The sequence below is a fragment of the Papaver somniferum genome, chromosome 2, assembly GCF_003573695.1.
Source record: "Papaver somniferum cultivar HN1 chromosome 2, ASM357369v1, whole genome shotgun sequence".
NCBI classification, from domain to species: Eukaryota; Viridiplantae; Streptophyta; class Magnoliopsida; order Ranunculales; family Papaveraceae; genus Papaver; species Papaver somniferum.
This window is the reverse complement of record NC_039359.1, coordinates 28,668,064-28,678,680: the sequence shown is the minus strand read 5'-3', so window position 1 is coordinate 28,678,680 and position 10,617 is coordinate 28,668,064. Positions and strand designations below refer to the sequence as shown.

At 36.5% G+C, this 10,617-nt stretch overlaps 2 protein-coding genes across 4 annotated transcripts; both read left to right on the top strand.

Moving 5' to 3' along the window:
• Window positions 1–254: 254 nt before the first annotated feature.
• LOC113347226 lies at window positions 255–2,706 on the top strand. Its single transcript, XM_026590836.1, has 4 exons — window positions 255–480; window positions 619–728; window positions 2,053–2,167; window positions 2,289–2,706. Exons 1-4 carry the CDS (start codon window positions 347–349, stop codon window positions 2,371–2,373), a joined length of 444 nt encoding a protein of 147 aa, XP_026446621.1. The 5' UTR covers window positions 255–346; the 3' UTR covers window positions 2,374–2,706.
• A 1,725-nt stretch (window positions 2,707–4,431) lies between these two features.
• On the top strand, window positions 4,432–10,121 carry LOC113353088 (F-box/kelch-repeat protein At3g06240-like). Of its 3 annotated transcripts, XR_003361069.1 has the most exons (6): window positions 4,432–5,719; window positions 5,793–5,861; window positions 8,737–8,879; window positions 9,161–9,248; window positions 9,437–9,516; window positions 9,651–10,121. XR_003361069.1 is itself a non-coding variant. In XM_026596804.1 (2 exons), the coding sequence occupies exon 1, from the start codon at window positions 4,485–4,487 to the stop codon at window positions 5,691–5,693; it is 1,209 nt and encodes a 402-aa protein (XP_026452589.1). In that variant the 5' UTR covers window positions 4,432–4,484; the 3' UTR covers window positions 5,694–5,719; window positions 5,793–5,962. The 3 variants fall into 3 exon arrangements, 1 of the variants encoding a protein (XP_026452589.1); XR_003361070.1 differs by lacking the exons at window positions 9,161–9,248; window positions 9,437–9,516; window positions 9,651–10,121 and having other exon boundaries at window positions 8,737–8,999; XM_026596804.1 differs by lacking the exons at window positions 8,737–8,879; window positions 9,161–9,248; window positions 9,437–9,516; window positions 9,651–10,121 and having other exon boundaries at window positions 5,793–5,962.
• The last annotated feature ends 496 nt before the right edge of the window (window positions 10,122–10,617 follow it).

Below are 10,617 nucleotides of genomic sequence, written 5' to 3'. Positions count from 1 at the left end.
ACCCCGCTTCGTCCTTGGTAGGTCGTCGTCCGAGATCATGCCACGTAGGCTTGCAATATTTGCTACTATATCATGGAAAAGAAGACTTGGGGGCTTTTGACTCCAAGAAAGCAAAGGATATTGCCCGGACGTTGTGACCTTTGGGCTGCACTTTTAAGTCTACACTACAGTCCAGTGGGTCTGTCTCTCGAACCGAATTTCATTCTAAAGATCCAGTAATTAACCCGGCCGGTTGGGTAAAGTAAAGGTCTTTCCTCTCTACGCTTGTTTTCCCAAACTCAAAGCCCTAGATAGCAAAAACTGAAGAGTACAAATCAAACAACTCCAGAAGTTACCTTGACTTTTCATGGATTGGGGATTTGCACAAAAGGTTTGGGAGAAATGGGCATCGAACAGTGTAGGTTCATCAGGTGAACCATTAAAGGCAGCTTTGTTACTCAACTACGATCCAACTGGACCTTCTCGTCTCATGTCCGTCATGTAAGATTAACCTAATTTTTTGCAATTGAAGAGCTTATATGTATGAAAATTGTGCTTTCTTTGATTTTTGAAAGATGCCGTGCTCAGAAAAAAAAAAGTCAAAAACTGAAGTTTAACATGGGGCATTTCTGTTGGCAGAGCAGCTCAGCAAGGAATCTTGGCAAAGCCAGTCGAATTGTGTTCGTTTCTTGAATTCATTAAACTGAATAATCTCCCAGGGGAAAGCTTCTTCATTGGCTCAAATGAGTGTAAGTCTTTTTCTTTTCTTTTTTTCTTGTTTTTTTTTTCTGATCAAATAAATGAGTGCAAGTCTTGCTTGCTGCATTTGTTGAATTTTTTACTAGTACTATACAGGGGATAAAAGTTTGATTCTTTGATTGTAATTGGAACCCTTATATCATGTGTCATTGGAATGTGTTATTTCTGATGTTTTACGTCCTAGTAGTTCGTGCCAATTCATCTCAACTATCTCTTATTTTATATGACCATGAATAATTTAGCATATTGCAATATAATGAGTTTTAGATATATTTGCAGAAAGAATACGAAAGAACATAAACTGGTCTAACTAATTCTAGATTATCTGGAAGCTAATGAGTCAGGAGTGTAGGAGCTGTAACAATGAATATTCTCATTGTTATAAAGCACACTTTCATCATGAAAAACATGTTTCAGTTTAACTTGTTGCCACTGGTGCTTAAATGCTGTTGTAGAGGATGAAAGCAGCTCACAAGATCCAAACCAGGGTTTTCATGCTTTAGTTATGCGGACATATGTGCTCTGGTACTAGTACATGAACATTGTCTAAATTTCAAAAACCGAAGGGACTATTGATTGGTAAAAGAAACTCTAACACGAAGTCTGTTATCCATATTGTTTGAACTCAACACATTTGCATTACATTGAAAACGAATGGAATAATGCCAATGGCTTCATGTGGTATTTTATGTCATCCCTATGTAATAGGTATGCTGAGATTTTTTATGACTATTTCTTATAGTTATCCACCTTCTTCTATCCAACTTGGTGTTCGTGGATTTTAATTTTCCAGTTTCCTACTTGAAGTTGAATTTTTGAGCTTAGTCCCCTTGTTTTTGGTATAGACGCTTGCTCTCATCTTTATGCCTGTTAATCCTTTTTCGTGAGATTGAACTGATTCAAAGTCAAATTGGAGAAAGCATATTGTGTTACTGGAGGGTGTAATGATATAAAAATGTTACTGGAGGGCGTAATTCAGAAGTTAGGGTACGAGAATGAGCTTGATTGAAGCTTCTCTGTATATCTCAACAGCATTCATAGTCAAGAGTCATGGATCAATGTCAGTATTACCAAAAATGCACCTAAATCCAGCAGCAATTTTAGAATTTTTAATATTGCAAGCGGTGTCATTTCACTTTGGTATTCAATGAATAATGTTAACTTTATGGAGGTGAATTTTCTGGAAATCCTAACTCCAAGCCTCAGTGTGGTGGAATTCAAGAAGTATGTCATGTTTATATATGATGAAATCTGTACATACTTGTGCTGATTTGTCAGACCAGGGAAGTCTTATTTTATCATTCCTTGATGCAGATATAGTCACTTCAATTCATGAGACCTGGTTTTGTGCGAGGAGTCTGAATACATCAAGACCTGCAGGTGAAGGTGCAATTGTTATGCAGACAGCATCGTTTCTCTTGATTGGAATGTGAGGACTACTGATTTGTGTCTTTGTAACAATTGTGCATTCATGGAACTTGGTTTACATGAAGATTATTTTATCTTAACCACATAGGTTGTTGATGCTCATTTCACTGGTTCAATTCTAGGTACGATGGATCAATCGGTGCAGCATCTCGTGCAATGGTGGCTGTGGATCAGTTTTCGTTGCAGCTGAGTCGAAAACATCATTAGCCTCATAGTCGATATCACTATCTCTCATATTCATTCAGCGTAGAAACTTATTACTTGGAATGAAGAATTACACACAGAAAGTCACCAATTCAAGGTACCCCAGTGGCAGACATCTTAGTGCAGCTCTATTCCTTTTTGGGTGCAACCTATGTTAAGAAAATCATGGATGGTGAGAGAAAGAGCGAACACTGCTGTATAAAAAAATGTTTGTAAAGTTTGGCGCTGAACCATCTAAGCATTACTGAAACAATTCCTGAAAGGTAATTTGTGAATGTAGGGAATGTGCGAGGAAATGATTTCAGCCTTGTTATTCTGTTTAATTTGTAAGCTAAAGCAATCAGTCTGCATTCCCTCATTTGTTGCTGTCTTGCTGATTTATTGATTTCAGATTGAAACTTGAAATCCTCATCCTGCCCAGTTTTTACCTTTCTTGTTCTTGAAGAACAGTAAACCAAAGTTATTAGGAGATATGCCAGTGAAACCTGTTTTGACTTTTGAGGCATACTGGATTTTTTGTTAGGCATACTAAATAATGCCAAAATAGGGTCACTAAATAAAAAACAACATCACCCCTTATCCATCCTTTTTGATAATGGTATAGCTACCCTTACGTAATTAGTGTTAATGATTATGATTAGATTTATTAATTAGGAATTTTAAGGATTGATTAAAAATTAAATTATTAGTGTTAAATTAGTAGAGAAATCAAATTTATGTGAGAGTTGGAATTTTTGAGAGGAAGAAGAAGAAGTGAAAAAAAACTTGGGTTTTGAGATTTTAATGATTAGAAGTGACCAAAATGTGTGATTCAAATCAGAGGTAGACTTCTATACGAGGTTTAATGTCCTTTTTATGAGTTGAGTCTATCAAAAAATTGAATTTTTAAAACCCAGATCTACTGACCAGATGAACAGTTCGGCTGATAACTTGTTAGCCGAACCTATAAGTTTTGAAAATATACCTAGGTTCGGCTAACAACTTGTCAGCCGAACCTAGGTATATTTTCGAAACTCAGAGGTTCGGCTGACAAGTTATTAGCCGAACTTTACTCTGTAACTCACGAATTTAGGTTCGGTTGATTCGAACAAAATCGTTGTTAGCCGAACCCAGGTGTATTTTCAAAAAACAGAGGTTCGGCTGACAAGTTATCAGCCGAACTTCACTCTGTAACTGACGAATTTAGGTTCGGTTGATTCGAACAAAATCTAGCAAAATCGCATTAGCCGAACATAGTGTTTCTCTAAATCATATACTAGATTCGGCTCAAAATTGATACTCCAAGATCAGCCGAACTGATCTTCTGAAAACCCTAATTTCATCTTTGAAATCATATTTTATCGATCAAACAAAATAAAATCAATCAAAAACAAGATGGGTTTGTTACAAATGCATTCTAAAATACATCTAAGAGCAATTGAGATTTGGATTGCGCACTCTAACATCGCTCACTTCGATTCGTGTTTCCTTTGATTGATTGATTGCTTGATTAAATTGGAGTCCAAGATGTTTAAGTTTAAAAGTTATTTTGATTTTTGATTCTAGATTTTTGAGGATAAAGGCACTCTAGTAATTAGATTGTTTAAGGATATATAGATAACTGTACTACCTTTGGACACCCCTTATAAAACTACCCTAGATGGCATAACAAATAAGTATGCCTCAAAACAATTGAGTATGCCTCAAAACAGATTTCATGCCAGTGGGTTCCAAACCATATAGGACACAACTTTGTCCACCTTTTTGTTTCCGGCCCAGCACCTGGCTGCCCATAGAACAATTTCACACAATTTATTACTAGATACTGGTCATACTCTTTTCAGGCAAAATCAAACACTTATTGTTGCAGATACTGATATACTTCAGAAATCCTTCAACATTCTGTGGGATTTTCTTGTGTTTAATGCATTTATCTTCTTTAGATTCTCGCATTTAATGCCTTAATTAATGTAGCATGCCTAAAATCTCATTTCATTTTCAAACATTGATATTATCTACTTTTCCTTTACCTATAAAACACAGATTATTTTTTTATTATTTTTTTTTTCTGTTCTTGGATTTTTCACATCAGAATTTCAACAGAGAAGAAAAAAGAAAAACCAGGAGCTAACATCATGTCTAGACACTATTCAGAAGAAATCATAGTTAACATCTTTTCAAGGTTACCAGTAAAGAGTATCAAACGCTTCAATTGTGTATGTAAGCCATGGCTCAAGTTATTTTCTGACCCTAAATTTGTGAAGTTGTGTCTTAAACATGCCCTGAAAAACAGCAATTTCAAGATTCTTGCAAGTGATCTGAAGAGGTTTTACTCTGTGGTTTTTGGTTCACCATTAAACTTTTCAATAGGATCATCGTCATCTTCTTCATCTTCTGCATCATTGTCGTTGTCTATGCCTATGTCGCCAATATTTGATAGTGCTACTAAGGTAAATCTCCCTTTTGGAACTGGTAAATATGGAATTAATCTTTTGGGTACATGCAATGGTTTGCTTAGCTTTCTCGGTACTCAGGATACAGTTTGTTTTTGGAATCCAACAACTAATGAGTATAAAAGAGTACCTTCAGCCTCAATTGAGCGTCCTGAAGCTGAAGGTTTAGGGATGATCCGCTCCCTCAGATATGGGTTTGGTCATGATTCGGAGAATGATGTTTACAAAGTGGCAAGTCTTGTGGACTTTTGTGATTATGGGTGTACTGTTAAGGTTCTTACTTTGGGCACAGAAGAATGGCGGTTAAAATCGCATGTTCCTTATGGATTTCAGCATGGACATCTATATGGAGTACTCGTTAATGAAGCTGTTCACTGGGTTGCAAACCCCTTGTCCGCAACGCTTCCTTATGACGGGGTTAGAATCGTACTGTCTTTCGATGTTAAGAGTGAGATGTTCAAGGAGGTGCCACAACCTCAAAACTTGAATGAGCCGAACCATATCACGTTGGGTGAATTCGGTCGGAAACTCTGTCTAATTGATCATGATTGCCACACTGTTAGTGTCAATTTCTGGGTTATGAATGAGTACGGGAGAAGTGAATCTTGGACTAAGCAAATCATCATCTCCCTGCAGACAGTTATTCCATCATTTAAGTATGTGATACCGGTTCAGCGTTTCAGAAATGGTGAGATTATATTAGAAATCGACAATGGAACTTTGATCTTGTATAACCCGAAGGAAGAACATTCCAGAGTTCTACACATTCGCCAATTTAATAAACACTTTGAAGTAACGACTTACATAGAGAGTCTAGTTTCACCTAAGCAAATAACTCTGGTGAAGCAAGAACAAGCAGGGATGGTGATTGAAACTAAAGGGGAAGCTTAAGAAGATGGTCACAAAATTAATAAGAGGTCAGTATCTTATACATGTTCTTTCTTATCGGCAATGCTCAATAACTCATACTAATCCATATTTGTATCTCAGGGCAAATGCTGGTTTGAGTTTGAACGAGCAGTGAAAAGCGAGAAGGGTGGATGGTAGAAAGAGGGAGAGGTAACAGATTATGAATTTACTTCTTTTACTTTGATGCAACATTATCTGTGAATTTCTTTCGGGTGCTACACGTTTAGAACTCTTTTTGTAACAGGAGTAGTTGTGGACGTATTTTGTTTTTTATTTGTCTGAATCTATATTCTCATTAGTTTTGTATTGAATCTATGGATCATACTTCCTTTTGTGATTTTGTTTGCTTATGATTTTGTCGAAAGTAGTTAAACATGCGTGGTTTAGTCAAATAAAATCTGTTTAAATGATGCCACAGATGTTCTGACATTGTCTTGTCTTACTATACCATGTAGCAAGATCAATGGTTCGACGACCTTGCCACTATGATTTTCTTCACAGTAACCTACCATCAATGTTTGTCTAAACCCAGGTGCGACCGAGGTTATAGATGTACAAAATCAGTCTCGAGTCTGACTTAAGATCTCTAGAATAACCAACCTCCAAGTATCAGAGTCTCTGTAAGCAGAGCAGCGTAATAGCGTCCCTAGTGCTTCCCCATCTAATAAATTTCCAGTAGCATCGTTTTCATCTTAATGTAAAGAACTGAGTCCTCGAGATAGTTTTAGGATTTGAGAATAGTTTGTTATGGATGCAAACAGTCTGATTAGGGACCAGTTACAAATGTAACATTACCTGGGTTGGTTGAATCTGCTCCAACATATATATTAGTCTTCGTCATGGATGACGTTGAAGATTTACCATGGTAATTGGCTGAGATCTTAAGGGTTTCTGCGTGAACCCTAAGAATCTACTCTCTATATCACCAGGGAAGGCTATCCCATAATTCTTTAGGGGCTAGACAGGTAGCTTGGCTGTGAAAATAGGATATGGATCTCCACTGATTATGCTATCAGTCGATATTTTACCAGTTGGAGGTAGAACCAATATTCCCATTTCTGGTCTAGCGAAGTATATTTAATGGAAGAGTTACACCTTTTGAATGTAAATGAGATAGTTTTCGAAAGCAAGGCACATAGGAAAAGGGGATAATCGTATTTGCCTATGCCAATAGATATTTAGGAGGAAGGAAGATGAGAAACGTTGGAGACTGAAGAAATAAATGGATGTGGTTACTGCATGGGAAACTGGCCTGCTAAGTAGTTTAACCTTTTTCACTAATTGTCCTCTTCAATTCCGACTCTTTTATTTATTGAATTAGCTTACGAAGTAAGTAGAAGTTTCCTACTAGTAGTTCTCTCCATGCTGGACATTTATACCAGACGACATAAATGAAAGGTATTCATCATTTGTTAAGTAGTCATTCTTTGCGGTATTCTTAAACCTTCTAACTTTGACATAGATGAATATGCATGTGCCTTCATTATGTAAACGGAACATAGAAATCCTTGAGATCTATAGAACACCATACCTTGGGTTATGGAATAAGAAAAAATTGACAAGTATAAGTATTAATTGTTGCTAATTAGTATGTGAAAGAGATAATCGACAATGTACTAGAATGTCTAGTAATTGGATACTACCTATTTCTAAAAGTTTGAGGTTTGGTAGTCTTTCGGCTAGAATTTTATTCTTTTCCGAGAAAATCTCGATAGTAGACTAAGTTATTAGGGGGGAGCTTTAAACCTCGCTTTAATCTGTACTCACATCCTCCATGGACAAATCTCATTGTCTGAAATGCATATGAAGGAAAATGTTAAGTAGGAAAAAAATCTACCTGATTTAAGATTATCGTCTTACATAGGTCGCTACAAAAATCTTTACTCGCACTTTTGAGAATTCAATTTTTCCTTTCAATTAAATTTATTCCAACACAATACATAAACGTACAATGAAATTACAATTGTGGAAATCCTATAAAGTCTAACAAGGAATTTGCTATAATTTCTGTAAATCTTAAAGGCTGGGTCATGGATTAACACGAGCGTGTTTCACGTCAAATTTCACCTCTTGCATTTTATAGTTTGGCTTCTAAGTCGAGAAGAGCTTTAGGAAAGGCTTCCTTAACTCATTGAGACCAATCTGTTTGCACCAAGCTTATCGTTGTTATGTGCATGTCTCCTGTTGCAGCACTTATACATTGTTGCACTTTTAATATATGCTCTTCAAAACTAGGTTAGCATAGTTCGATTGATGTAGTGCATCGCGTCTGGCAATTTTCCCAAGGTTGATCTCGTGAAAGCTTTTGTTTTAGCAAGTTTACCTTTGCGAATCTTTTCTAAATAAAACATCGACCCCGTAGGAGTTTCTTTGACACCCTTTCATTCATTCAATTAGCCGACTGAGTGATCCAAATATTATCAACAATATGCAAAGATTAATTAAACCTTGTTTATAACCACATAATAGTATTGGTACACAATATTAGAAGAATTCTCCGAGAAACTTACATAAGTGCTTACAAATAGAAGTTATACAAAGTGAACGGAACTTCCAATATTCCTGAAAATGATTTTTTTTTTCCAAGTTTTCATGTATCAGATGTTTTGGCTAGTGTCAGTCCTTGGGGAGGCAAAGGAAGCCTCTTATAAACTTGTCCTCTAAGATGTTAGTCTTCATTGCTGTCGGTCCTTCGGGCCTCCTCAAATTTGGGCCACAAAGTTAGATTTCTTATAGGTGCTAGAAAAATTCTCGCAAAAGATGTTAACTAGAGCTTCTTATAAACTTGTCCTCTAAAATGTCAGTCTCCGTTGCTGTTAGATGAAAACATGGCTCTGCGGACGTGTACTCGCAATATTTTTACTGTAGTTAGATTCTGCGATAACTATTTAATTATTAAAGAAAGTAATGATCGGGCAGTACATGATGCAATGCATGGAGTAGTAACTGTGGTATTATATTTGTTCTTTTGTTTTGAATGATAAATGCTATTTTTAGCTTACAATTTTGCTTTCTGAATTTGCAGTTGCTGTATATATACTGTGCCGTATTCATTGCTTACCTATGACATATATTGGCGATCTGTACTATGAAGGGCATCATTGTTTTCAGAAAGTCTACATTTTCTTCCCCGGGGCATTACCTTTTCGATAATCTCAACGCGGATATGTATGTATTTTACATAAACTAGTCCGAATCTGTAATTTTGTCGCTACTATCTACCAGCCATTTTTCATCCTTAACTTGAAATGTGGTCGTCGTAATAAATGCTTTGTAATTTACATGCTTCCGAATTTATTAAATTACCAGAAATCAGTTTATTTACTTGTACGGATTAATCTATCACTGTATGCCTGTTGTTTATCATAAGCTACTCCTTTCATGTGATGAGTCATTCCTTCAAGTTGAGGTTGTGGTATATCTGAAAGGGGGCTTACATGGCTATTCAGGTCCAGGCTTTGATTCCCATTTTGGAGTGTTGAATTTTGATTCCCAGATGGTAAACTCAAATTATCATGGCAGCTGGTTCTCTAATAGGTACGTGGTTACGTCAAACCTGGCTGTAGGTGATTGTCCAATTGCAAGGACTAATGCGATGTTTACATAGCGAATGTGCATTTCATTCACAAATCTGGTTTTTTCTTTTGACTGGAAAATCATACCTTTTTAAATATGATTGTTTCAGTAGAAGGGTGTTCTTTACTTATCTGTTTTTAATACTACAGTAATTTGGTACGAACGAGGTCTGGTACATGGTTCAAGATGTCAGTGGGTACTACGATCTCAGACAGGTGGCATATGTCCAGTGAGGAAAATCGATCTCTAATTACCTTTTGTATTAATTTCCTCATTCAATTCAGTGTAATAATATTACTCAGTTTGTTCACCATACCTGTGACGCTCTGACTGTTCCTTCTTGATTATCGGTATGTGTGGCAGCTAGTTGGATGGAACTTCTTAAACTCAAGAATGGGCTTCTGATGAAAAGTGTTCAAGTTACATGATACACAAGTCAGTTGATAGCCCCTGGAGATCACCTGGATCGTTGTAACCTGGCTTACATGAAAATTTGTTTCGAATCGTCTCCAAGGGGCACACTTCGGATAAAAGGTGATCGCTAGCTCTTCCTTTTAGAAAAATCAATTATGAACAGAGAATAAAGATTTAGATAGCTCTGCATATGACACGAGCAACATTTATAAGGTCCTAGCCCTCGGTGATGATACTATTTGGGTAGTTTTTTTTTCCCAAGTTTTTATGGCTGTACTTGTGGAAATTGGCGGACGTATGAAACATGAAATTGGTATGTGCAACACTGAATTGGTACCAGCATTTAAAGATTGTCATCCTGTTCTTTCGCCCTGCCCTGTTTAAGTCTCTCTCTGATGTTTTTCTTTTCTTGATGCTTGCTGGCCCTACCCTGTCTTGTTTAGATTTCTTGTGATGTTTTTTTTTCTTCTATGGTTCTCCTTTTGTTTTTTGATCTGATGATCTGTAGGCTGTAGCTTTATATTTTTTATTCTGTTCTGTTTATGTGGTAGTCACGGAAAGCTTTTTCAAACTTTTAACTTCCAGCTTCATTGAATTCACTGCTTAAGTGTCTTGTGTCGTTAGTGACTTGCCGAAAAACGGGTGGAGGAGTTTATGGTTTCATCTTTATAATTTTTTCAATGTTCTAATATTCGTACAATAATGTCTTCGTGAATTTTATACACGTGGTTTCTAATTATATACTGTAGCTGTTTGTCACAATACTTCAGTTGTTTGTCACAGTGCCCATTTTGCATGAATAGTTATGAGAAGAATCTACCTTTTTTCCTTTTCCTTTTTGGTGATTGTTTTCAGTTTATGGAACTGGTGTAGTATTGTGTGATGAAAGTGAATGCGCAACAATGAACTAAAATCA

What these genes read in the sequence shown, in the direction of transcription:
- LOC113347226 (XM_026590836.1), top strand. Translation starts at nt 347, where the DNA reads ATGGATTGGGGATTTGCACAAAAGGTTTGGGAGAAATGGGCATCGAAC. An exon ending in TCTCGTCTCATGTCCGTCAT is followed by an intron (nt 481 to 618) that starts GTAAGATTAACC and finishes TTCTGTTGGCAG; the next exon opens with AGCAGCTCAGCAAGGAATCT. An exon ending in TCGTTTCTCTTGATTGGAAT is followed by an intron (nt 2,168 to 2,288) that starts GTGAGGACTACT and finishes GTTCAATTCTAG; the next exon opens with GTACGATGGATCAATCGGTG.
- LOC113353088 (XM_026596804.1), top strand. Translation starts at nt 4,485, where the DNA reads ATGTCTAGACACTATTCAGAAGAAATCATAGTTAACATCTTTTCAAGG.